General features: G+C 41.1%; 2 protein-coding genes across 3 annotated transcripts in view; one reads left to right on the top strand and one right to left on the bottom strand.

Moving 5' to 3' along the window:
• Positions 1-1,261: 1,261 nt before the first annotated feature.
• ermp1 (endoplasmic reticulum metallopeptidase 1) lies at positions 1,262-19,394 on the top strand. Its single transcript, XM_032569071.1, has 15 exons — positions 1,262-1,621; positions 4,888-5,192; positions 7,108-7,235; positions 7,357-7,462; positions 8,447-8,593; positions 8,706-8,798; positions 10,482-10,694; positions 10,790-11,010; positions 11,657-11,831; positions 12,659-12,849; positions 13,028-13,180; positions 13,298-13,500; positions 13,583-13,698; positions 13,826-13,989; positions 15,254-19,394. Exons 1-15 carry the CDS (start codon positions 1,344-1,346, stop codon positions 15,428-15,430), a joined length of 2,670 nt encoding a protein of 889 aa, XP_032424962.1. The 5' UTR covers positions 1,262-1,343; the 3' UTR covers positions 15,431-19,394.
• Positions 19,395-19,985: 591 nt separating this feature from the next.
• ric1 (RIC1 homolog, RAB6A GEF complex partner 1) overlaps positions 19,986-27,532 on the bottom strand; it is a 29,274-nt gene continuing 21,727 nt past the window's right edge. For both annotated transcript variants that reach the window (XM_032569070.1, XM_032569069.1), the window contains exons 17-27: positions 26,897-27,035; positions 26,694-26,810; positions 26,214-26,621; positions 24,953-25,264; positions 24,653-24,811; positions 24,180-24,316; positions 23,804-24,084; positions 23,510-23,722; positions 23,254-23,431; positions 22,965-23,153; positions 19,986-22,098 (exon numbers count right to left, since the gene is read on the bottom strand). In XM_032569070.1, coding sequence (XP_032424961.1) covers positions 21,783-22,098; positions 22,965-23,153; positions 23,254-23,431; positions 23,510-23,722; positions 23,804-24,084; positions 24,180-24,316; positions 24,653-24,811; positions 24,953-25,264; positions 26,214-26,621; positions 26,694-26,810; positions 26,897-27,035 — 2,449 coding nt within the window. In that variant the 3' untranslated portion in view covers positions 19,986-21,782. The remainder of the gene's footprint in view (positions 22,099-22,964; positions 23,154-23,253; positions 23,432-23,509; positions 23,723-23,803; positions 24,085-24,179; positions 24,317-24,652; positions 24,812-24,952; positions 25,265-26,213; positions 26,622-26,693; positions 26,811-26,896; positions 27,036-27,532) is intronic.

Genomic DNA, 27,532 nt, shown 5'->3' on the forward strand with positions numbered 1-27,532 from the left:
CCGCACAGCATGAGCCTACCACCACTATGCTTCATAGTGAATAAGCTAATGAGCCATATTGGTTCGGACACATATGGACAGCTACCATATCAACATGGTAGCTGTCTTACACACACATACCGGTGTATTTTGGAAACCTACGTTTTCCCCCATCTGTCTTTTTTTTTTTGTCCAAAATACCGCATTAACTAGTATTTTGGTATTTTGGACAGTGCAACAGTGTGTTACTCCAGCCTGTTTGTTAAGTGGGTTTTGTCATTTTATACAGATTTGTTTTGGTGATTAATTATTACTGACCAGTATTGTATTTTATCTTCCATTGTGAGATAATCAATGTTTTAAATTCAGTTTTTTTTTGTCTTTTTAAGCATTATTTTTTGTGTGTGTCCTTTGTGCAGCCTGTGTGGTCATCCACAAGACCAAGAGAAATTGTAACTTTTAAATCTTACCCCTTTACTCCTTATGTCAGTTTTTCTTTTTTCCCATGTCTGCAGTTTATTTACTCTGCAAATCTTGTGGTTACATTATGCAACAAACTGCAAAGCACTGTAAATTCCCACAGGCTTCTGTCATAAAATCAAACCCCTTGTTCACAATTTGTCACTTTACAAAAACAAACTTAAATCTTTTTTATTGATATTTAGAATTGAACAAAGTAGCTCATATCTGTGACTTATAAAGGTATTTTTTCATTCTTTCAAACAAAATTCTGAAAATATAATTTGGATTCCTATGGATATTTGTCTCATTTTACATTGTTACCTTTAATTGTAGTATACTTTAACCAAATTGCTTTTACAATTCAACTCATTTGCAAACAGAGCCCATTTGCACATAAATGGATCTCAGAATAAGCACTGCTTTCCTGAGAAGGCCTCAGAAGTTTGTTAGAAAACAACAAACGTAGACAAAAAACTTTAATATGAAGATCAAGGAACAAAGCAGAAAGGTCAGGGATAAAGTTGCAAACGTTAAAACGCAGAGTTAGGTTTTAAGATATTATATGACAAACTTTGAAGAGGTCAAAATTGTCTCACCAAATTTGTGGTGGAAAACTAACTAACATACCTTCCCCAAGTGTTTTTATGTTTATACAGAACACCGAGTATCGATTTTACGTTGAAGTGAGATTTCTAATATCTTAACATTTGCCAGAACTTGATAGTGTTTAGTCTTTTATTGTTATCTCCCGTACAGTAGGAGTAGTGTACTATGTGCCTCTTTTTGACGCGCATTCGTGCGCCGCCCTCCCCCTCCGTTCGATTTGTCCCACACTGCGATCCGTCGGTCGTCCGAGCGAAACCGCTTCGGTGCGCTGCAGATGAACGGCTGGTTGGAAAAAAATGGAAAGCGACACGGCCGTCCGGAGAATAAAACCCCCCGGGACTCCGCGCTACGGCGCGGAGGACGGAGATGGAGCCTGTGGCCGGAACTGCGGGGATAACGGCTACAGCGGCGACCCGAAGAGAAAGCCCGAAGTGAGGCTGCTCTTACTGCGGGAAGGACTGGCGGCTGCGCTGCTCTCTGGGTTTGTTTTGCTGCTGTGGGGACTCGTTCATCTGTCGCTGCAGCAGCTTGTCATCGGGAAGCCGAGCGGAGAGTTTAACGCGGAGAGAGCAAGGTGTGTTTACTGCTTAGTCCAGGTCATATTAATGTTTAAATAAAGTTAACATTTCCTCTTGTCCGAGTTAAAAGACCCACCTCAGAAAGTGTTGCTGATCCTCTCTTCCGGGCCCACCTTTACCTTATAGCTGCAGAGGGGAGGACAGGTGTTTACAGGGTAAAAGGGCTTCAGACGGGGTAGAAAAATGATGAAACAACCTTTTACCTTAATCTGTCACATATAACCAAAGATTGGTCATATAAGCAGGAAGTATCTTTGCAGCAAGTAATAGGAGTGAAATATAATAGGTGGCGTTGCAAATCATTGCTAAACATCAAATATTTAGCAACTGCAAAAGTCATAATCTTCACAGCTTATTTAATTAATAGTAAACAGTATAACCTAAATGTGAGCACACATAAAGCCGTGCAAAGGTGTCCATGTCATTTTATCTTGCAATACACCTGAAAATCTAATATGTTTATTGTATTTTATTGGTATCATAACATAGGCAATAAACCAACAAAGAGTAGTGCGTAATTTTGAAATAAGAAAAATGATGCATGTAAGAATTACAACACTTTTAGCTATTATTGATATTATTACAAACAAAATCTGGAGAGTGTTTCATGCATTCGTGTCTACCCCTCCCACTTTATTGTATTGCCCCTGGATAAATTGTGGCGCAACCAACTGCATTCCAGGGTAACATGGAATGCAGTTTTTTGTAAATGCAAAAAACAAATGTCTGTCTGGCTGTTCTTTAATTGTCAGTATAAATACAGCTGTTGTGTGTGGATCTTTGTTGGAGAATAGAGGAAAGACAAAGGAACACAAATGATAGTTCAGGGGTAAAGATGTTAGAATGTTTAAAGTAGGGCTAGGTGGCAAAACAGTATCCCCCAAAAAAAGCTTTGAACATTTTGAAAATCACTTTTAATTAGAAATCGAAAGAGTTTGTCACAACTATGAAGAGGCTCTTAGTAACTCTGCAGGCTCAATTTCACTGCTTTAGATGAGGAAATATTTTGACAAGACATTTATTCTTCTGAAAAATCTGGGTTTATGGCAAAGGAAAATCAATTGAATAAAGAGAACGGCAGTAAATCCTGTTTGAATGTCTCCACAAGCCTCGTAGGAGACGCAGCAAATGTGGACAAAGGTTATGCAGGGAAGAAAGTAACACTGAACACACTTCCCCTGATCACCACCACCAGCATGATGCCACGGTGGTGGCAACATGCTATGTGGATGATTTACTGCGGCAGGTACAGGAAATCTTATCACACTTGACAGAAGACGGATGGAGCTGAGAACAGGGCATTCCTTAAAGAGAACATTGACTTCAGGAGAATTGCAACTGCAGTGACTTGAAGCAGGACAAACACAGCCAGAGCTACAATTGAAGAGTTTAGAATAAAACAGATTTATGTGGCAGAAGGATCCATTTAAAGTCCAGACTGAAATCCTTTTTTTTAAAAAAGTCATCTGCTGTAAGACCTGAAAATTATATTCACAGATGCTCTTTACATAATCTGACTGCTATTTTGTAGATATGCAAACTTGGAAGAGACATACGCTGAAAGATTTGCTGCTGCACTGAATTTTGTTTCTACAGAGGGAGACCTGAATACAAATGTAGCTCTGTTTCCTTTTCATTCCGCTCCATAATGAAGTACTACTCTGTTAGTAGTAGTAATAGTACAGCAAACCCTAATAAGTTATGCTGAAGTTTGTGGTTCTAGTGTAGGACTGCAACTAACGATTACTATATATTATATTCTTGTGATGATTAATTGATTAATCATCACAAGAAAAAGCACTCTACAAATTTTTCATTTAACCATCTAAGACTTTTTATGCAACATTAGAAATATATTAAATGATGCAAAAAAAAAAAAGTTCCTGTTTTAACTAAGAATATACAAATTTTATTGCCTGAAATACAACAGCATAGCACTCTTTTAGTGACCTTTAGTGACTCTAGGGTGAAGCTAAAACTATTCCACTTGAGGAGTTTTGGCTGAAACATATTTGTAGACTAAGGTGTTGTTATGTTAAATGCAAAGTGTATATATATTTTGTGCAGTTTTGGCTTAATTGCTGCTAATGATTTTTTTTTTTGTAAATTGCCTATTTTGAGTCATTTTATTCCAGTTAACAATTAAGCGATCATTTCGGTAATTGATTCGTCGTGATTAATCATTTCAGTTAAAGGGTTGTGAATACTTTTGTAAAGCACTGCAGGTCCTATCTGAATGTTTCAGCTGTTGGTTTTTGTTTCAGTTCAACAAAACAGGCAGGCTGCGTAAAACCATGTTAAGCATCTCGCTTATTAAAAGCAGCTGCGACATTTTTCAGATTAAAAGATCAGAGTGCCTCTCTGTGCAGTTTTTTAGTCCCCATTTAGAAGGGGTAGGGGGCTGCAGGGATTATGGCACAAAATCTGAGGTCAGCAGGGCTGGAGTTGAGCTTTTAAAATGTGCTGGGCAGAAGAATTTGCCATCATTTAGCTGCTCACTGCATAAATTAGTGCTGCATGTGAAGTGATTTAGAGCTATGAGCTTCTTTGTCTGCAAGCTGGAAGTCCCGGTTTATATAATTCGGACTGTTAAAATGCTGCAGAGCACATAGCAGCAACTGTAACATCAACTTCTGACGCTTTGTTTATAGAAAGCGATGAAATATGGCATTTCACTTCCCACGGTTTGATGAGGGAGGTTTATTTGTAGGTGCAGCAAATGACCTTGCTTGTATTTGGGAGGATTTGTACCGGTGTGGGCAGAGTCTGACAGAGCCATAATTATTTGTTTAGGCAAAAATATAAGTAGAAACATCAAGTTTTCCATTTTCTTGTACGTATGAACATTTTAGCGTTACTTTTTGGCTTGTTTATATTGAAATAAGTCTTACCATAATCAGCGTGAAGCAAATCGGGATGTAGCTCAGGTAATCGTTTTTTAACTTTAATTTCAAAACCAGTTGTTTTTATGAAGGGAGCCTCTGTTTTATAGTTTATCATGGAGATGAACACAAATCAGTTAACTGTTCTGTTCATAGCGAGTGATGAGATCCTTCCACAGTTTCTAGGATGTTTTTTTCTGTCGTAATGCACAATGTTGAGTCAGACACAGCTTGAATTGAAAAGTTTGCTTCTGGTTGTTTATGTTACAAACACACACAGGTTGCGTCTGCCTCTATTTCAGCAAGCTGAGCAGTAGTTTGACCTTTCATGCCTGATGGTGACCTCTCTCTTTTCTTCTCTTGTTCCTCTTTTATTTTAGGCGACACTTGGAGCAGATCACCGGCGTCGGCCCTCGGCCCGTCGGCAGCCAGGAGAACGAGGTCCTGACGGTGGGCTACCTGTTGGAGCAGATAGAGGACATCCGGGCGAGGACGGCAGCGGGGCCTCACCAGGTCACCGTGGACGTCCAGCGCCCCACCGGTTCCTTCTCCATTGACTTTCTAGGAGGCTTCACAAGTTTCTACGACCGCGTCACCAACATCGCAGTGAAGCTCGAGCCCAAACGTGGAGCCCAGCACCTCATGCTCGCCAACTGTCACTTTGACACCGTGGCCAACAGCCCAGGTACAAACTCATTAGCTGGTCTGTTTTCTTTCCAAAACTGATGGGAAACGCACATTGGCACAATCAGACATGGATAAAAAAATACACGTCTTTTACTTTCTGTTAAACGCTTGACAGGTGCTTCCCTGCCGATCCCTTTAAAACCTGATCTATTGAGAACCGTCGGGGTGTAAAAAACTTTAGCTCAGTAATCCGTTCTGTCTCAGCGCACTTCTACGTTGCGAGACTAATGTGTGATTAAAAATGTCCGTTGATTAACGAGACACACCTAAAGATTAAGGAGGGTATTTCAGAAGTTGTCCTATGCCGTCCTCTTAAATAGGGATGGGAATGAGTGGTTGAACAAAAATTTCAGAAATTATTAGTATTTTATTTTATTTTTTCATTTTTATTTAACTATCTAAACTGATAAAAACATCAATAAACCTCACATATCCAAATATTTATTTGTCTCTATTTATGTATTTTTATGCTTGTTGCAGTAACTGATAATTAATTGCATAACTGCATAACTTAAAACAAGCTTGATACTTTGTATTTGAATGATTGATTGTTTTTCTTGTCTCTCTCCCACTTTCTGCCAAAAACCGGTTGACAAAGGGCTTCAGTCTGGCGCATTAGTTTCAATTAGCCCCTTTTTTGAAGCCGGTTTTGTGTACAGAGATTCAGTACCCATTTTATTTGTTGTTTCAGTTGTTTGCTTATTTTGGATATCTGAAATGTCTCCCAGTTTCAGTTTCAGCTTTCTGTGCTACAATAAAAGCCTCCAAACTAACCTCTGTGTTTATATGTTAGCGCTGAGCTACAGCTGCATATGCCTTATGCCAAAGCACTTTTGGTATGCATCTATTAGCTTTTTACTGAAAAAGGCCAAATACTACTAGGACAGATTATTTATAGTTATGGAGACTCAATGCACGGGATGAAAATAAAACCCTCTAATATCTTTGTGCACAGACCATATAATTTACCACCCAAATTTAGAGTAATCATCTTCCAATTCTGCTGGAGATAGACACTTTAGTCTCCTCTCCACTAACCCCCTTGACACTCGAAGGATAAGCAGGTAGAGACGACGGAGGTTCATCTAATCAGAAAACCTTACTCCTTTTTCTGAGTGTGGAGAGAAATCGAGGTGTTACCAGGCAGGAAGTCTGCAGTATTTTTCCCTCCACACCCTCTGAGCAAGTTGAAGAAACAATAGTTTCTTAGATCAACACAACTTCAGTGGTGGGGGGAAAAAATACGTGCAATAGGTGTGGGCCAGAAAAATAAATATACATCAGGAGCACACAGTCCACAGAATCTGATACCCTGGGATTTCTAATAATAATAAAGATGAACAAAGAGCCAGTGCACGCACGTGAACCGTCTACTACACTGTTTTATGTATCTGTGTAGTAGAGAGCAGAGCTTCTCTGGAATGAGGAGCAATAAATTAGTGGCAGGAGCAGAAAGCAGGACAGACATTCAGTTAACCAGCTTCACCCTGCCCCCACCTCCTAACACACAGATTCACTCTAGAAAGCTGGAGCACATGATGCATCTGATCTTTACTTCACTTTTTTTTCCCTTTTATTTCTTAACTTTTGTTCCTTACCGTTTGTCGGTCTAATCTGTCTGAATCACACGCTCTTGTCACATGCTGCTTCACTTTCTTCCTGCTCTGATTCCTTTGTTTCCTGATGACGATACACACTGTAGGTTTTAGCTGAACTTGTTCTGGCCATGTCTTTGTCCCGCGCGTCTCAGTTATCACCTCCCAACGTTGTTGTCTGTCGTAAAACAAGTTATTTGCATGATATACAGTTGCATCCCTTTTTTTATGAAGGGCTTCCTGCATTTGTTTTCTGGTATAAACATTTGCCTAGTTGTTTTTGTTCCTGCAGTACATGAGCTCATCTTTTCATTTCAGGTGCCAGTGACGATGCGGTGAGCTGCGCTGTGATGCTGGAAGTCCTCCACTCTCTGGCCAACCAGTCCAGTCCTCTCCACCACGGCGTTGTCTTCCTCTTCAATGGAGCCGAGGAAAATGTCCTGCAGGTGAAATGATCAACACGAGTGGCAAAACTTGGCACTAACTCTAAGCCATTTGGTCGTGTTTTGTCTTTCTTGTCTCAGTTATCTCTATCTCTCCCTCTTGTAAATTATTTTTTTATCTCAGGCCAGTCATGGTTTTATTACCCAGCATCCCTGGGCCAAACAAGTTCGTGCTTTCATTAACTTGGAGGCTGCAGGCGTTGGCGGCAAGGAAGTTGTTTTCCAGACAGGTATGGAAAGATTTATACTTAAGAAACTGATGATTTTCTTCCAATTTATGAAGTGTTTAAAATATACATGCATGTACAGTATTTGTGCTGCTCTTTCTTTATTCTAACATTTCAAAATGTTTTCTTTTCTCTGATCTTTTCCATATTGTGTCCCTTTAGAACTGCAAGCCTTAATGTATTTTATAAAGGTTTTATTTTAAAAAATATGAGGAAGCACATACATTTATAGTATATATATAAAAATCCCACTTTCCCCTGACACCTTTAAATGAAATCCAGTGGAACCAGTCGCCTTCAGGAGTCACCTAGTCTATGAAGAGTAAACCTGTTTGTAATTTAATCTCAGTGTAAATCTATCCGTTCTGTGAACCCCAGAGGTTTGCTGGAGAAAATAATGAACAAACGGCATCATGAAGAACGAGGAACGCAGCAGATTGACCAGAGAGAAAGTTGTAGAATAGTTTGGAACTGAACATCACCCTGAATGCATCACGGCAGTGGCAGGATTATGCCGTTTGACTTTTCTTTAGCAGAGTCATGGATGAAATTACACACAGGTGAACCCTATTCACTAATTTGGTGACTCTGAAAGCTATTGATGGTAATGGGTTTTAATTTAGCACAAATGTGCCAGAAATGTTAAAAAATTGTGTATAGTTTTCCTTGGACTTCCTTGTCATCCATATTTCATTTTCATATATGAAAAAGTTCAGGTTTGTGAATACTCTTCCCAGGCGCCATGTGCAGTAAGTCGGTGACATGTTCAGTTATTCAAGGTCTAAAATGATGAGAAAGCAAAGGGAAAAGGGAACAACAAAGATTTTGGTTTAATGTTTAATAGGTAATATTTATGTTTTTAAAAGAAATTATGTAAATTTAAATTTACTATAATTTTTGCCATATTAGAGTAGCAAAGTGGATCCCCAATAATTGACGCAATAAAAACAGACGATCTTGGGTTTCTTGCATTGTTATCACCGTTAGGGCCGGAGAACCCGTGGCTCGTCCAGGCTTACGTTCATGCAGCCAAACACCCCTTCGCCTCGGTGGTCGGACAGGAGGTCTTTCAGAGCGGTGTCATTCCCTCTGACACAGACTTCCGCATTTATAGGGACTTCGGAAACATCCCAGGTAAGACCAGCCACAGTGCAGAACTAGATGATCTGTGAAATCAATGAGCGCTCTTACATTTTCAAACGCACCAGTTGGATTCGTTGATTTTTATCCTTTCTTTTCCTTACAGGCATCGATCTTGCATTCATTGAAAACGGTTTTATCTATCACACCAAATACGACACGGCCAACAGAATACTGACAGACTCCATCCAGAGAGCTGGTATGGATCTGATTTCACCTCTATCCATCCAAAAATATAACCAATAATATGTTCTCAGGCTAGTGGATTTGGTGGGCTTAAAGCTGTTTATAATGACGAATCACTCCAGCTCATATGTTCTGCCCCTAACTTCTGATGTCTTCCTCTGAGAACCTAAAAGATACAAACCTCATTTACTTTGTGCTTCTGTGCTGCTGACTTGTTCGGCTTTTACTTAGCAGAAAATGCAGCCAGTCAGCACTAACGACCGAAGAAGTTTGGCATCCATCCTATCTCTCTCAGCAACCACTGGGCATCTTCCGCCTCTTCCTCCACACAACAGCTCAACTTGAAAGGCATAAATTATCGGAGAGAGGAAAGTAAGATTTCGGAGAGAGCAGGCGTGTATTTTTAGTGTGTGAAGGAGCAAGAGCTCTAGAATGTGAAGGGTTAGGACGATGCACCGCTAGCTTGTGGTTTTTTTTTTTCAACAACAAGGAGGCAGACAAAGTGAAAAGCTGGAAGTGCTTTTATGTTCTGTAGTTGTAGTTAAAATGGATCTGTGTTTCTTCTAATGCATTTCTGCAGAAGCATGTTTAACTGATTAAAATGAACATTCTCGAAGATATAGTTATTTTTGTAATCTCGGTTATTTATTCTGAGAAAGAGAAGCTGTGGCTCCAGGTACACAGAGAAAGAGCTAAAGGAACAAGAAAATGTTGTAGTCTCAGTTGTTGACTACAGCGAGCCTACCAGGCAGAAGAACAATGCAGCTTTGTTTCAAATGCGTGGTTGTCGACTTCGAGGCAGTGCAGGATAACGGAAACCATTACAAGTATCAAACAAACGCGCACACACACACCCCTACACACTTCTTCGTGATGTAACCAGAAGTCTGTTCTAAACTGTGTGACTCTCTGTTGTCTCATAAATCAGCTGATGTGCTGCTGTTGCGCAATATAATCAACGCCACATGCGTTTTCACCCTCCTGCGCCGACTCATTTTCTCCATTTATTTTTTTAGGTAAATCTGAGGAATTTTAAAACCTATATGTGAGAAAGTGTTTTGTTTTTTTTCAGAATTAATCTACTATGTGGGTATGAAGCTGTGTTTTACAGAGAATATTCAGGAAAGTTGCAGGATTGTGGCAGCGTTGTTTGTAGATGGCCAAGTTGGTTTGAATTACATTGAACGTTTTAATGTATTCATCTTCATCAACTTTAAACATAATTATTAATTACAAAGCAACCTTTAATTTGATAAAAAGTTTAACTTTCTAGGAGGTGCAGCAATTTGAACAGAAGATTCAGAGTTTATGGTTTCATTTCTACTGGAATGACATTGTGGAAATAATCAAGGGGAACTTGGTTAGTCATTAAGGTTCTAGGATCAAATCAACACAGGAATGATTAACAAGAAACATGAAAACCTCTTTAATGGGTTTCACTGATTTCAGACCTCCTATTTGGAGTAAAGAGGAGAGAAATCTAAACTACAATCTGGACCATTTTTTTTGTGTTTGTTAATTTACCTGGACCAAATGCAGTGAACACGACTTCACATCTACGCTATAAAGTAGATGTTCTGCTCAGCTTTCTACCGAAAACTAATTTGCCTCTTTCTCAAAAATAACATGCATGGACTTCTACACTATCTGTTTGGATTGTGAGCTGACTACTTTTGTACGCTCCTCCTGCTTCTAGGTGACAACATCTTGGCTGTTTTGAAGCACCTGGTAACGTCAGAGAAGCTGGCGGACTCCTCAGAGTATCGCCATGGGAACATGGTGTTTTTTGACCTGCTGGGGGTGATTGCCGTTGCCTATCCAGCTCGCGTTGGCACCATCATCAACTACATGGTTGCTGCAGCCACCTTCCTGTATCTAGCCAAGAAGGCGTCTCTGCCCGGCAACCGAGGCAGGTCTAGTTGTCTCTTGTGGAAGAAACATTCTGTCATTCCCTGGACAAGTTTGTGTTTCTCTTCTTATGATATTTTTCTAAATCTCTTTAAGGTGGGCGTTATGTTCGGGACCTGGCCTGTGCCACGGGTGTAGCGGTGCTGGGCTGGTTTGTCACTCTGCTGTTGGTGCTCATTGTTGCTCTTCTGATCACTCTGCTGGGACGCTCCATGTTTTGGTACACTCACTTTTATGCTGCCATCTGCCTGTATGGAGCTGCAGCCACCGGGAAAATGATTCTCATCCACACACTGGCCAAAAACCTATACTACGGAGTGAGTTTTCAGATAGCTTTATGTTTTCTTTTTTAAAGGCTTTCAAATTAGGTGAACAGGCAGAAACAAAACCAAATGTGCAGTGGAGTCTTGATTGTCATAAATGAGAAACAAATAAAAAAAGCATTATATAATTAGAAAAAAAACCAATAAAAAAATACATAAAAACTCTTAGTTTTACATTACTGATTATAATAAAGCAATGCTACTACTACTACTAATGATAATAATAATAAAGTAATAGCAATATTAGCAATATGATGAATATTACCAATCATTTATAACTCACTGAAAAGCTACTTAAATATTCCTGTTCAGCTCAGATCGGTTTGAAACTTCTCTCTTGATTCTTACACCTTAGTTACAATTCTTTCCTGCAATGTTCCATCCATCACTTGCTTCTCTTGTAAATCTTCTCGGCGAAGTTGAGGAAGATTGAGTGAGGAGGGTTCTGAGCGTGCCGAGCGATGAGTTTCTGCAGCCAGTAACGCTCTTAAGTTAAAAAAGAACGTAGAGTTTTCTAAGTGGCAGTGAAGGAAACATTCTGAACCAAAACTGCCTGCATATTTTTCCAACCTCTCAGGTGTGAATTGGTACATCAGAGCTGAGCACCGTGTGTGTGTGTGTGTGTGTGTGTCTCACTCAGGGTGTCCGTCTGGTGGAGCTGGGCGATCTGTATTTTGATGTGAGCTTGCTGCTCTGGTGCTGCAGCCTGGTGTGGCTCACCCAGCGGGGTCTGTGTTCAGCCTATGTTCCCATGCTGATGGTGGCCTTCCCCCTGGTCACCAGGCTTCTGCTGACAAAGGAATTTAAACACAGAGGTAAACATTTGCAACTCATTTCGGCGATATTTAAGCACAAAATTACTCGTACTCTGGCAGATTTGGACGTGAATTATGGCCTGCAGTCAACGACTTAACAAACACAGCTTGTCAGCTGTAGTTTTAAAACAGTGTCACCTTAAAAAGAGTGATAGGTATCGCTAACTTAGTTTAGACAAATTTACCAGAATTTGTCTTGTAATTGAAAAGTGTAGTAGCCATCTTTCAACTGCTTAGCCAGTGGTGCACAGCAATATGTAGGGGAGGGATAGTGCCATGTTTTTCTTTGTCACTCCAGATATTGTGTGGATTGTTCTTTGATTTGATTAAAAACAGTTAAAACCTCTTAAATGACCGTCTCAGCTCCTTCACTGCCTTCTGCAGGACCTTCTGCATTGCAGCATTTCAGTGGCCATTATTTTGTTTATTTATGTGTAAATAGAGGTCCAGAAAAAATTTGACTACAGTCCTATTTGACTTAATGTCACATTAGGACTTAGAATATAATGCCACAAAAACAATACATATCCTAGATTTTTTTTTTTCAATCTTGCAATGTTTTTTTTAAACATTTTGTCAACACTTGAGTCAAGTTTATGTGGCATTTCTGCCACATAAATGCATAAATGCCACATAGGGTGTTGCAGAGGGGTGTTGTTCATATAAATGGTGCCAGAACTTGTCTTGAAAAAAAATTAAGCAAACTGAGATGTAGTTTTTTATTAAGGTCTACAGAAACAACTGAGATGAAAAAAATCTGCCTGGTTTTTGGATGTAGACATTAAAAGGCAGCTGAACTTCCTCACAAACAGCCTTTCGTCCTGCAGGAGCATCACTGAAGTACAGCGGCCTGTATCTTTTTGGCCTGGCGCTTCCCTATCTCCACTTCATGTTCCTCATCTGGGTGGTGTTTGAGATTTTCACCCCCATCATGGGCCGGAGCGGCACAGAGATCCCCCCTGAGGTGGTGATGGCCTCTTTGGTCACTTTGGCAATCGTTTTCCTCTCCTCTTACTTTGTAAGTATTCATTCAGAAATCCAGAATGTTTAACTGAAGAATCTATCTTATCTTCCAAACAGAAAATCTTAAATTTCTACTTAATTTGCTTTAAATAAGCCCTCGTTTTTTAAAATGATTTTTAGAAGATTGTGGTGAATGTTGGCTTTACTTTACTGCACATATTTTCTTTTTTCAGCTGCATTTTGTCTATTTGGTGAGGAGCACTAAGTGGATCCTGGCAGCTCTGGGCTCGTTGTTCGTTGTTATGTTCCTGTTGGTGTCCGCCGGCCTCTTCTTTCCTTACTCCGGGAATCCAAACAGCCCCCGGCCAAAGAGGATATTCCTGCAGGTTCTAAAGTCACAAAGCAAATTTGTTTACAGATAATATTTTTAAAAAACTGACAGGACAAATTTTATTTGCACGATAAAACTCTCCACCCCTGATTGCAACTCCGTCTCTCTGCAGCATACGACTCGGACCTTCCACAACCTGCAGGGCCAGGTGGAGAGCAGAGACTCTGGCATCTGGATCAACAGCTTCGACTTCACCGCAGTTCAGCACATCACTCCTCAGATCCCCGAGATCAACGACAGCATCCGAACCCGCTGCCGAGAGGACCGGCCCTTCTGCGGTTACCCCTGGTTCCTGCCTGTGAAGTTCCTCAGCAGGTCAGAGCGACAGACTTGGCCGCACACCGCTTGTTTCCGTGTCCTCGGCTCGACTCCACAGAGAGCTTTGGTGTGTTTGCAGGAAGAACTGGTACCTTCCCGCCCCGGAAGTGTCTCCTGGTTCTCCGGTGGATTTCAGCCTTATGTCCAAGGAGGAGACGAGCTGGGGAACTGTCAAGATGACTTTCAGTGTCAAAGGTAAAAAGCACATTAGAGTGAAGAACTGAACTAGAGAAGGTGTTAACAAAATATTTAGTCATTTTTTTGGAAACTTGTGAGCATTTTAGGTAAGAGTGTGTCCTTTTGTCCCTTATGTCTCACTCAGGGCCCAGCCACATGTCTCTGTATCTGATGCCTCACAGAGGAGCCAGTCTGTCCACCTGGTCTCTCGGTGACGGGACGCCTCAGTTTGACCTGAACGGAGAATACTTTGTCTTTTATTCCCACGGCCTCGATGCTGCTAAATGGACCTTTTGGTTTGAAATACAGGTACCGTCTATGACAAACTATTCCTCCATTTTGTTTTAGCACATCATTAGAAAGCCCTGAAGGTTTGACTTCAAATATCAGCTACATATGTCTTGATGGGAAGTTTTTTGGCAACATTTGGTTCACACTTTCTTACCAGTTGGTGGCAGTAATGCTCTATTAAGCTGGATGTTGCCTGATGTTGAAAGGAATTATCAAAAGCAACTTAACACTGTGGTAAAAAGAAATGAGTTGTATCAATTTTCTCACCCAAGTCTGAGTCAGAAGACCTAAAGATCTCCCCTTTCAAATTAGTAACATGATCTCAGTAATTTGTTAACTACTTTTAATGTGTTACATGTTTGACAGTCGGATGTTCTACTTTCTGTCAGAGAACGCTCTTACTGTTTAAGTTCTGGACATTTCTGGATTTCTGCCAAGCACGTCTTAAGGCCTCAGTTAGCAAAGTCTGTGGGGGATTAGCTCATGCTGAAAAATGTGTGTAAATACTTAGATTTATTGTCACATGAAAGTCTTTAAAGGGGACTTGTTATGCAAAATTCACATTTTGCATTTTTTTGTTTCTAAAAACAGGCAGAGCGCTTTCAGAAAACATACAGCAGTTTTTGGCAATGAGTTAACATTTTTTGGTGTCTGGAAAAGGAGCCGTCTTAAAAACCTTATTAATGTGATGTCACAAATCAGCAGGCACTGCCCCTCACATAGCAACCCAAGCAAAGCCCAGCCCGTTACCTAGCAGCCTAGCAAAGTGAAGCTCCATGACGTTTGGCCAGCTGGTTTTACCACTGAATGCTTTGTACAATGGCTGCTGGAAAAAACAAGTGCTTTATTGATGACTTACAATCCAGAAACCAACCAGTTGCTGCAGTCTTGTTGGTTGTGCAGGATGCTCTACATCTGCTTGTCAAAGATTGTTTGCAGCCTTTTTTATATGTAAATGTAAACGTTGAGTCGGGGGGCGTGGCCAGCTGCAGCTTATTTGAATTTAAAGTGACAGAAGCCCCAAAACAGCTCATCCTGAAAGGAGCTCAAAACAGGAAGAAACGAGCAGACTGAAATCTCATTATTAAAGACGGATTTTGTGCAAAAAGATGCACAAAGATAGAGTTATCTTAGCCTGTTCAAGGCATCATAATAGGTTATCTTTAAGTACAAAAAGAGAATAAAGAGCAAGCAGCTCAGTGTAATGATGAAGCTGTAGGTTTGCGTTCGGTTCCTGTCTCCATACCAGCGCCGTGAGACTCATGATTTTATTTTCTGTCAGCCCCCCACAGAACCAGATCCAGCCGGCCCTGAGGGGATGATCTCCGTTGCCATATCGACGCACTATTTCTTCGGCGAAGACCGACGGACTGCTCAGCTGGAGGAAATGCTCCGGAAGTTTCCCATCTGGGCTTTCCCCTCCTCCTGGGTCAGTACCTACGACATGTACCGGTACTGAGGACATCGCTACTGAAACAGAGGAGCGGCGACGGCCCACTGAGACAGCTCAGAGAACGAATCTGCTGCCTTTTACACTAATACCCCCGCCTGAGAGAGAGACCTCCATCACTGTGTCGGCGGGCTGAGCGGCTGACTGAGCAGCATCGGCGCTCAGGCCACCACAAGCCTCGTGCTCTTTACTGGGTTAGTGAAACAAAGGAGTCTTAAGTTTGATTTTTCTTCTTTTTTTTTTTTGTACTCAGCTGTGCCTTTGATTTCCACACTCTCACTCTTCTTCCCTCACGTTTCCTCCCATCTCACACGCAAGCGCTGATTCACATCGCATGTGTAAGTCGCTCTGTTTACCAGCAAACCTCCCGGGCTGCCGTCACACTAAACGTGCCTCTGGATCGGACTGCAGATGTCTGTACCGTCCTGACGGGGAGACGCAAACCTGCTCTCATGTCAGCTTCTTTTTATTAAATGAAAAAAACAAAAGGAGTTAATCGTGCACTCCATCAAATATATGTTGCAAATCCCGACGACTAACCATGAAACTGCTTATTGTTCCTTCCTGTCCTGCAGATTTAAAGCAAACAACATCCACAGGTTTAAATGAGAAATGTTAATATTTGCTCAAGCTTTTAAAAGGCGTGCAGCAAAATCATAAAGAACTGACCGAGGTGTCAGTGTTTCTAAAAGTTCACTAGAAAAGATATTCAGATGATGGATTTAACAGAGGAAGAAAGAAATGAAGAGAATCCCTTCTTTGTTTTTATTTTCTTTTAAAATGTGCTCCTGGAGTCTTTCAGTAACAAAGCTCTCCTGTTCTGTTCCACACCGAAGTGATGCTTATTAACATTTCATCTTGCTTTAACGTTACTTTTCTTAAACCTGATTAGCCTTCATGGGGTCTGCAGCAGTTCCAGTGACTTTCTTTTCCTTAACTGGATTTGTTGTGTTCCACTTGGTTGTTCTGTTGTCTCTTTCTGGCTCCAAATGAATCCAAGCAATGAGGAAGTTATGTATATTAGTTATAATCTAATTAAGTTCTTTAATAGAACGGTGAAAATTTAGTGAGCTTCATACAAATTTGCACATTTAATTATGAAACACTACTTCAAAAACATTCTTTGTTTTAATTTCATTTCCTTTGCTCCTCACGCTAGTTTACTGCTATTTTACCATAATTTGTTCACTAATTTTAGATTTTATGGATTGCAACTTTTAATAAGTAGCTCCACAGTTATTCAAGGTAAAAAAAAGAGAAAAAAAATCATTACTTAAAATTTTTATGTGGCAAATTTTTCACTTTGTAGATTCCTGAAATTAAGAAATTAAATTATATTCCTTTTTAATTTTATCTTTCTAAAAATGGCCGTATATTTTATGGAACACATATAATTCAGCGTAATTGTTAGATAGGATCGGATGCATTTTGTTAAAATCCACAAATATTATATGACTTGTCATATAATATTTGACATTTCTTTGTCATACAGATTCATTCTTTTTGCCGAGAAAGATCTACAGGATGTTTGTTGGCTTGTTTCAGCTCCTCATCGAAAATGACCGTAAACATTCATATGCAAATCTTAAATCCTGTTGTTAATTTGAAATAACCTGCTGTGACCTGACCATAATTAAACTTCAGAGGATATAAGGTGTGTGTGAATGTAAACCAAAAATCCACTGGTGCTGCTAAAGGAAGCCTATACGATGTTTTTGTTTAAGTTGTTTCTGTTTTATCTAAATGTGGAGGATCATCTGTCTGAACAACAACCCAGCTATTAACAGCCGCTTTAACCTTGAGACACAGTGATCAACACCGTTAGTTATTAAACCTGTTCTACATTGAATGTTAATATTTAGCTGGTGATTTTGTAGAGTTATAAACTAAATGATCTGAATCTCATCAAGTCCTGCATTCATAGAGATCATGCACTGATCTGTTGCCTCCACCTTTGGTGTAATTGAGGTGGATTCGAGCTGAAACTTTGGGAAATGTGATTTATTTTTGTTCATTTAGCTGCTTTCATGCAGAATAGATGGCAGGACAGAAGGAGGTCTTAAGTTTTCTGCTTTCAAAGGATGCACAGAAAGTTTTAGAGATTCTAGTTGGTTTGCAAATGATGGAGATTAAAATCTCTCCCCTAAGTTCATGTTGAAGCAGATTGAGTTTATTTTATTATTTGAGGAATGGAAACAACAAATTAATAAATGTTGATGGTTTATAGAAACATAATGAGATGTGCTTGAAAGTTTTACCCAGCTGCCCTGGAACAGTTAAAGCTCTGTTCTTCCCCTCATCATAACAAAGTCCTGAAACATACTAACAAACTTACCTAAATTCATTATCAGTATTTCAGTTTTTTTGTTTAATGATTTCATGAATTTTGGAGTCTTATTTTTCTTGCTGTGGCCTGATAGCACAACATAATTATTCTGTTAATTCCAAAAACAGGAAGTGGGTGCACAAGCTTGGGTTTATTTTGAGGCTTTTTAAAGGATTGCATACACCCTACTAATATTTGGACAAATCTCTTGTGTTTTACCACTATCATTTGGCATTTGGCTCAATTCTGTCTGCATTCTTGACTACTATTCTTGGCTGAAATAGGTAAAGTGTACAATTTCCTGGCTTTTAAGTAAATCCGTTGTCACCAGGAATCGCCGCACATCCATTCCAGAAGCATTGATATAAGTTTGGGATGATTTTCCAGCTGCAGCATGGAGCTGTGCCCATTTTTCAATGATCTAACCCAAACTGTCCTCTTCAGATGAAGGGGAATTGGCTAAAAGAAAGTGGACGCTTCTGGAACGCCATTGTCAATGTCTAAAGTTTAAACAAGTTGAACATTAGCATAGAAAGAGACAAGGCTCCTTTCTTTGCACCATTCTGCCATGATGCTGCCACCACCATAATCCTAAACACACGTTGAAACTGATTTCATGCCCCACATAGGTAGAGGTAATCCTGTTTTAAATGACATCACTATTTCATATGAGAAGAGTATTGAAAAGACATTCAAACATTAGTTGTATGTTGTGTAATCGGGTCACTTTGTGGGAAAAACAAACTAAAATAGACAATTAAAATACCCAAATGAGGTTGATTTGTCAACGTTGGGGTTATCCTCTGATCAGTCGGAAACAGCTTCTGATATTTGACGTCTTGGGTAACATTACAACTTTCTCCTTGTGACCATCTATTGTGTTAAAATTAGACGCCAGATGTGATGTAGGTGGACTTAAACGGCAAACATCTGCTAATTTAGTTAATAGTTTAAGTCCATATGCAGTATTAAAGAAAAAAAAATCTACTGAAAGTAAATATTTTTCTAGACCTAGTTGAGATTTGAAAGCATAAACAAGCTGTTAAATAAATCATTCCTTTATTTTCTGTGAACATATTCAGAGGTCCAGAGTATTTCAAGGTGTTTTGATATTAAATACGAGAATGTTAGACATGAAAGTTGTGACATTTCCTCCTCCTGTGCTGCTGATGCTCCCACTGTTTGACCACAGCTGCTCACAAGCCTTGTGCAAGACGAATGAAAAGGTTTCCTTGAGAAATTGAACTTTAAAATTTGAGCCGATGAGGTAATAAAACTGACCAAGCACTGAGTCTGTGTGTGTTGTATTCTGCACAACCTCACACTTGGATGTAGCTTTATTGTCATCGTTGAGAAATCAACTGTACTCACTGAAATGTCTTAATGTCACTGATTTCAAGACTTTTTTTTGTTACCTAAATTGTTCGCTCATGTTTGTTTTTTTTAAATGTTCTGAACGTTAACAGGAAGATGGGTCATTTTCATCACCAATAAGACAAATGTTAGTCTTATCAGTCAGCGGTGATGTTTTGTGGGACTGATCTGGTTAACTGGGTTTCTATCTGTTGAGAAGATGAGATTTTACAATATGCAAAATGGTTGAACTAAAGTAGCACTTGTACAGAAATTAAAATGCTTCTAACTTTGTCTGCTTGTGTTTTTATTTTAGTATCGTGGCTGGTAGTGAAAAGGTTCCGGGTTAAAGCGCCCTGCGTGGCGTCTGCATGTCCCTGAAAAATGTAGAAATGTGTAATGCGTGACCTTCAGCAGCTTAGGCACTGCAATGTGTTTGAAATGTTGGGTTTTATCCATACAACAGACTGACCATCAGGATCTTGTTTTTTAAGCCACAAAACACAATAAAAAAAATATCAAGGGATTAATTTTACTACTTGCTATGTAGAGAATTATAAATTCTGGTCATATTTGGGCTGGTAGTTCTGCCTTATGCTAAACTCCAAGTCAGAACAGAGTTTAATTATTTGTGGGACCTAAATATAAGACATTAATATGTTGAGACTCTTACTACAAATGCAGAAAGAAACCTAGAAATTTAAATTTGGAATTTGCTATGAAAAGATCTTTAGGGATCCCGGTCTCTATTTTTACACATTTAGAGACTGAAGAGCAATGTTCAATGTTCCCTAAAATTTTACCTTTTTTCTTGGTCACGTATCCAAGTAGAACAAATCAAGTTTGAATGACAAAATGTCGAGTCGAGTTCAACAAGGCAAAATATTCATTTTAAAAATAATTTATTGGTCTGTATGTACACGGAAAAAAAACATAGTAGAAAACTGAACAATGAGTAGAAAAGACAAAATGTACAAGAGAGTCGTCTTTACACTGCATTCAGGATGTCTGCCGCCCCGGAGGCGAAATGTCCCTCAGAGCAAACAGGCAATACTTTTAAACTGTACACAGCAGGGAGGAAGCCACGGCCGACTGTCCACCCCGTCACCCTGCAGCGAAGGGAAAAAAAACAAACATAAAACTTCTGCAATATTCATTTCCGTAGGAAACCGTCTTGGATTCTGTCAGCATCAGTTTCGAGTGGTGTTGGTTCAGGTGAATGGGTTCGAGGTTCGGTTCCCTCTGCATATCGACTGTCGAGTTTCAACTGAAGGCCTCTGGACGTTGGAGTCTTTGGTTCGTCGAGTTTGACTGTTTTCAAGTGTGATAAAGGTCGCAGCGTAGTTTGGCTGTGGAGGTTGGGGCCCGCTGGGACTGGATTCACATTCACCGCGACACTTTTTTCTGTTCTGAGACGGGATTTCTGACAATGGGAGATTTCTGAAACAAACCGCCTTGAGAGCCGACGATTTCAACACAAGCAAACCTACAGACTGTTTTGGTCTACGATAAAGAGAAAACACAGGAGGTGGAGAACGTAAAAACATAAAGCTTAAGTAACATTTCAAACGCATTGCACATTATAATACTGCCGAAACCCTTTTAGTGCCTGTGATTGACAGCCAACGCACCAGTCTGATTATTTAAGCTCATTCTCAGTCATAAAAACAAACCTCCACTCTGCTATAATGCCAATAAATAAACAGCAATAATGAGGACTAATACGATAAAATCAGTTCCAAGTGATCACAGCCGCCCGTCATGTTAATACGTAATGAACACGGGGAGAGCAGCAAACTCACTGCACCGCTGGAGAGGACGAGTCAGATCAGTTCCCTTTAGTTTACACTGATGCCTCACTGTTAACACTGCAGAGGAGGGATTTACCACAAACTGATAGAAACAGAGAAAACAAAACAGCTTTAAGAGCATATTAGTGACTGGATGAATTGGGATTATTATTATTAAAAGCTAATTTGGGTTCTGCTTTATGCCCAATTTGCTTATATGAAAGTTTGAGAAAACAGCCAATAGAGTTCAGGGAGGTCAGGATTCTGGTACCTTTAACAGGACAACGCTGATTCCCTTCTGAGACAATACTACACACCAGAGCTACGCAGAACTCAGTGTTTTTCACAGGGGAAACTCCAGAGTGATAGTTGGTAGAAAAATAATCTCGCTGGTCCAGTTATTTAAAAAGGTATGAAAATATCCTAAAACGATGAGGTATGGAAGGATGAAACTCCTCGCGCTGCAGGCTCAGACAAATCTCATGGTTTCTGAGCAAAGCTTTGTTCTACAGTCTGCTAAATAATGTAGCATGATGCTCAAACTCTTTGAATTTACTGGAATTAAAGAAGAAAAAAGAAGCCTGGTGCTTTTCTGTGCTGCCCTGCAGCTTCCAAACACCTCCAGAAGGAGTAAAAACTAACATAGCTGACCTTTTTCCACACAGCACATTTTGGTGAAATGCTAGAGAATGTCAGAGCCAGCTGGTAGCTCAGTACGCCTTGAATAAAAGGGCGGATTTAAAGATAGAATAATACTGACTGAAGTATGAACCTGGAGGGAGAGGAACTTTCTGTACGCAGACATGCTGATGCAAAATCTAATTCCAGTCAGCAGCTGCTGCTTCCTCAGTCTAAAATTCACAGGTTGGAGTCCCAGGATGGGTCCTGGCGTTCAGGACAAGGTGCAGTCATAGTTTCCCTCCTCCTCTCTCTGCTCCTCCGTTTGTTCAGGCGGAGAGTCTTCAGGCGGAGGGCGGGAAAAGACTCCGGCGGGTTCAAGCGCGGGCAGCGCCAGGCCGAGCGGAGCCGCCCCCCCTCTGCTGTCCTCGGGCCGAGGGGCGGCGACTCCGCCCGGGCCTTCAGAGGCGGCCAGCTTGCAGTTTTGGCTGGCGGGCTGGAACGCCTCGGGCTGCACCTGCTCCACCGTCGAGTCCAGCAGCTGCTGCAGCTGCGGCTGGATCAGGTTGAGAAACGGTTTGTACCCCAGGCTGGAGAGTGGAGAGCGACGGGTTAGTGAGAGAAAACAGGAACGGGATACCTACAGGTTTCAGCAAGTCAAATTTAAGGCTTTTTAATGCCACCTTGAATGAAATTTAAGACAGAAAGAGCTATAAATACAGGGGATGATCGGGGGAACTTACTACAATATAATCAAACATAAGAAGAACTGTGAATCTGGCTTTGAGGCAATAATAGAGGAAAAAAATCTAGTTAGCTAGCTAACAAGGATGTATTAGCATCTCAAGTCACAGAAGGCAATGAAGGTGTCAGAGTGTGACTCGAAGCTTTGCCTGACGAGAAAAAGAAAATACATTAAATAATCCTACCATAAAAAAACTAAGACCTGTGATTAACATATTTACAGGGATTGAATACCCTCTCTAGTTTGATTATGTACATTTTAAGTTTAATTTTAATTAATTCTTTTACTACAGGTTTTTACAGGAACCATGGATTTTGTTTGAACTTGCCCAAAGAAAGACACCATGTTTTTCTAAACTGAACTTGCAAAGCTGGCTGCAAAATTAGGAGTGCAAGGAACTTTAACTTTGATAATTAAATTTGTTGCCATTATCTCTATTAACTTATTTATAATTAATATTAGCACTTCTTGGAATAAATTCCCAGAAAATACTAATATAAATAGGTTATTACAGAATAGTATAACATTATTAAATACAGCGCTAACTCTATATGAAGCCTAGCAAATATAACTTTTCTTCCTCTTTACAATTATACCCTCATTTGTGTAAAACTCCTCAAAATACTCTGAAGTTTGTAGTTGTGATGTGTCAAAATGTGAAATATGTAACAGACTAAATCTGCGAGGCGCAGCCGCTGTATGAACACCCACCAGTCAGTGGAGGCCCAGGCATCAACGGCCAACAAGCCGTTTCGGAGGCTCTGTGAAGTCTCTGGAGGAACCTCTGGGCTGTCCAGGAAGCTGATCACCTGCTTGATGACGTTTGCGTCCCGCAAGATCAGACCAATCACAACACACCACTCCAAACAGCCCGCCTCCATGAACACGTGGAGGAGGTACCTAAGGGACAGACGTCAAAACAAAGCTTCTGGTTTAAATCCCATAAATGTTTTAACTAGAAACTAAAAATAAAACTGAGACAAAAATCTGAACTCCTCACCTGAGCTGCACCTGAGACTTGTGCGGGCCTTTGTTGGCCAACTCCATGGAGATGTGCTCCAGTTCGGCCTGACTCAAGCTCAAAGTGGAGGAGTTCTCATCGACCATGGTCCAGTCGCCGTCCACCACTGAGCTGGTCTCTGTGAGGTCTGTAGCCGAGCCGACGCTGTACTCCTCCACTGAACGCAGAGACAGACATGAGCAGTCAGTGCCTGAGGTTTTTTGTTTTTTTTAAAGCAGGCTGAAAAGATTTTTACCTTTGTTAGTTAGCAGCGACAGGAAGGCGTCATGCGTCTGCGGTGAGTTTTGGTTGGAGTGAGCAGACGAGGCTGTGTCCATGTCTTTGGTGCTCTGCTCGAGCCCGTCCATCCAGGTGTGGTTGGCGGTCGCGGTGGAAGGTGGGGCTGTGTCCATGTCGCTGTTCAGCAGACTGTCTGCAGACTGAGACTTCAGCAGCTGCGTGCTCAGCACTTTGAGGAACGAGGAAAAAACAAAAACCATCAACAGGAGCAAAAGGAAGTTAAACGTAGCTAAATTTCCTGTCTGCTCACTGCTGCGACAGCGTTCGTTCTTCAGAGGGGAGCTGAGGCTGCCCACGGGGATGACGGGGAAGGGCCACAGAAAATCTTTGTGGAGCTTCTTCAGAGCCGAAACGAAGTCGTCGACCCGCGCCACGCGGTTTCTCTCGCGGCACAACCAGCCGATGAGCTCGAAGCCCAGCTGGGCAGAGAAGCACCCGAGGTCACGGAGACGCACCTGCTCCAGGAGGTGGCGGGCGTGGCGCCACAGCATCATGTCGATGTACATGTTCTCTGCACACTCCACGTCCCGACTGAGAGCAGACACCACAGACACTCACTGAAGTGACAACAGCTGGATGGTAAAGGTAAACATCTGCTACTAAGCTAATCCAGACTGGGTCCGTACCCTTTAGCAGACGATCCACTGGGCATGCTGAAGGTCTTCTGCAGGTTGAACTTTCCTGTAGTGATGGAATCTGCAGACTGAGACAAGCTGATGCTGCGATTTCTGAAGAACTCAAAGCCGCCGGTTGAGCTGGGTTCCTGAAGAAACAATCATGCCGTCTACTTTATTTCCACATTCATCTTTATAAAGATATAATTCAGTAAGGAGGAGGGAAGATTTTCACATGAGTTATGAATTTGAACCACAAGTTATCAGAATATTTTATCTGGGTTCGTACAGTTTTCTCACAGTAAAATTCAAGCATTTAAGGATTTATGGATTTAAGGATTTATTTCCAGGACCGTTTTATGTTTTCAGATGTACATCATCCGAAATTTTGGTAAATACAACAAGAACAAAAAAAACCCCGACAACAATAAAAAACAGTACGATTAAAGAAAACTACAATATTGTATCTAATTAAATTCTCTGACCTGAGTTGATGGCGTTGGAGGCGGAGACTCCATCTCTCCTGAGCCAATGGCTTTGAGGAACCGGATCATGTGCCGACACAGGTCCCACTTGCCTTGCTCCAGAGCCGTGTTGAAGAGAAGAGTGGCGTGCTGCCGGCTCACGGCTGGAACCTCCATGTTCTGGAGGTGACAAGAGAGCAAACATTTTTAAAAAAAATTCTATTTCATCCCTAAGATCCGGGATTCACAGAACCGTGATTACATACGTAACTTTCGTTTTAGTCTAAATGGGATTGGTTTTGTTGTTTTCCTCTTTCTTACCTGCAAGATGATCAGGTACGAAGCTGCTGTGTCCAGATCCTGAGCCATGAGGCATTCCTCAAACAGGTCTTTGGGGTTTCCCACGGCTGCAAACAGGTAGTTCCACAGAGCGTATTCGGTCTTCCGGGCACAGTGGACGATGGTCTGAAGGAAGAGGGGGAACTCCGTAATGAACTTGGCCACGGTGGGAAGCAGAGGGTCGGGAATGGGCTCCCGTGAGGTTGCCTCTTCTTCCAGCACCACGTGAACCATCAGCTCCAGGACGTGAGGGAAGTAGGGGAGGGCGGCACATGACTGAGCCAGCATCAAAGCCTAGGAGTTGAGGGGGGAAAATAAAATGTTAAAAATTAGTCCTATATTAAAATGTTCCTAACCTGGTAAAAACCACAACCTTATTCAACACTTTGTTTCATACAGGCATATGCAAGCTTGTTGTATTGGTGGGCATTCATTGTATTGTTCATCCTTCATCGAGATAAATTTCTTATCATAATACGAATTTTGATTTATCCTTGTCACAATATATTTCAATCAAAGATGTTTAAAATCCTCCAAAACTGTCTGTATTGTCGGGACTGATTATTTTTCTACCTTCTCCATTGTTTGTTTAATGAGCGCATGAATAAATTTGAAAATATGATTAAATACAGTTACTATGTGCAGTTTAGTGACACAAATCACACTTCTTTATGTGACTGGTGTCCTAAAGAACTATAATACAAATAATATATTTTCAAGAGCAGTATATGTGTGTATGGGGCTGTAGTTGCTGTGTCATGTACTCACAGTCATACAGTTACCTAAAAAAATTAAGTAATAAAAAGGTCTTACTTAACTATATCCACATCACCTTCCCCTAGTTTGACATTGTGAAGCTTACCGGAAATTCCCTGAGCTGTAAATAACCATCCCTACCTGCAAAGAAAGACGTGTCAAGCCGAATGAGGCAGCTATTAATGTTAATTTAATATTTGGGAGCCAGTACAGACTGAACGACTTCGTTCACTTCCTCCATTACTATTGCTAAAAGTACAGTCAGACTACACTTCAATAACGGCGCAGAAAATCAATGTCATCGTTCACAACTTCTCCTTCTGTTCACTAGAGAAATTCTACTAGAGAAATCCAGGTCAATGGGAGAAAACCCAGATGGAGATGTGAAATGAGATTTGAATTGAGCGAATTTGCGTAGGAAGGCGATAGTCAGGCTAGAGTTTTCCCATAAAGTGGTCCAATCAGAATCAAGTAAGAACAAACAAACCTGTTCGCCCAGGTTGCGAACCAGTAGCTGCCTCAGGATGTGGTGGAGGTATATCTGGGAGGTTCTCTCTACTGTGCAGTAAGGAAACAGCGCCTCCAGTGGCTCAGAGGACCCCTGCAGTCCATCGTACAGTACGGTCTCGTTGGTCGCCCCCAGCACTAGGGCGTCCTCAAACAGCACCGCCAGTGGATAGATGTTGATGTGGAAGGGCAGCATTATGCGTCTGGAGAGGAACGAGTGCGGCTTCCGGTGGTCCCTGGGGAACAGAGGCAGCCAAACTTTCATTCCCGCCTCCCCACAGGACAACCAAAGGGCCTCCAGCAGGTGGCGCTTCTTCTTGTTGGACCGACAGGTGGTCCACACGTTCTCCACGCACTGAGCCAGCACCACCGGGGGACAGAATGGTAGCTACAGGACAAAATGGAAAACGGTTAGGATTGTATTCAGTGAAAATACAAACAGAAAGAAGTTTATACTTACCAGCTTCTTGTTGACCGCAGGCGTCTCTTTGTCTCGTACCTGTGGTCCCGATCGGTCCCTCTGCAGCATGATTAACTGGCCAGCCAGATTCAACATGATGCTTTCTGCCATGCAGGCCTGACATGGAAACACACACAAACACACAGGTTATCATACCTCTGGTCCCAGCTCAGTGAGCGTGGGTTTTAATGTGTCGTTGTTACCTGCTGCGGTGCTTTCAAAGAGATGCCAGTCTCTGTCCGCACCGATGTGAGAGTGACCGAGACCACAAGAGCTGGATGAGGGATGTAGCGAGACATGGACACCTCCTGCAGCAGCTCCACGCTAACAGATGGAGTTGGACTGGAAGAACAAAAACACATATTGAAAGTTATGAGGGGTGTTTTTGAAAAATACTTACATTTAGTCATTTTTAAACAAAAAAGAAAGCAACAATAAAAATATTATGCAATGGTTGATACTGATGCTGGTTTTCCTCAAGATTCTACAACCGGTTCTTTCCCACTTTGATTTAACTTGGCAGTATAGAGATAAAATCTGCTGTGATTTGATTGATAAGATAATGCTTAACACACAACCGTTTTTCCTTGAAATTTCTATTTATGTGGCTTTTAGAGTCTAGAGGGCAACATAAGCTATGGTGGGCCAGAGTTTTACATGATAGACCGTAGTGCTAATGTTACTTAATAAAAAAATGCAACAATAAAAAAACAAACAAAAGAGATTTCAAAAACTGAAATAAAGTGCTAAATATCTTCATAAAAAACAGAAGTGAAGAAATAAACATCTGTAATTATTTTTTTCACCAGAGGGTGGAGGCAAAGTCTCAGCAGAAAAGG

Source organism: Xiphophorus hellerii, chromosome 8 (genome assembly GCF_003331165.1).
Source record: "Xiphophorus hellerii strain 12219 chromosome 8, Xiphophorus_hellerii-4.1, whole genome shotgun sequence".
Taxonomy (NCBI): Eukaryota; Metazoa; Chordata; class Actinopteri; order Cyprinodontiformes; family Poeciliidae; genus Xiphophorus; species Xiphophorus hellerii.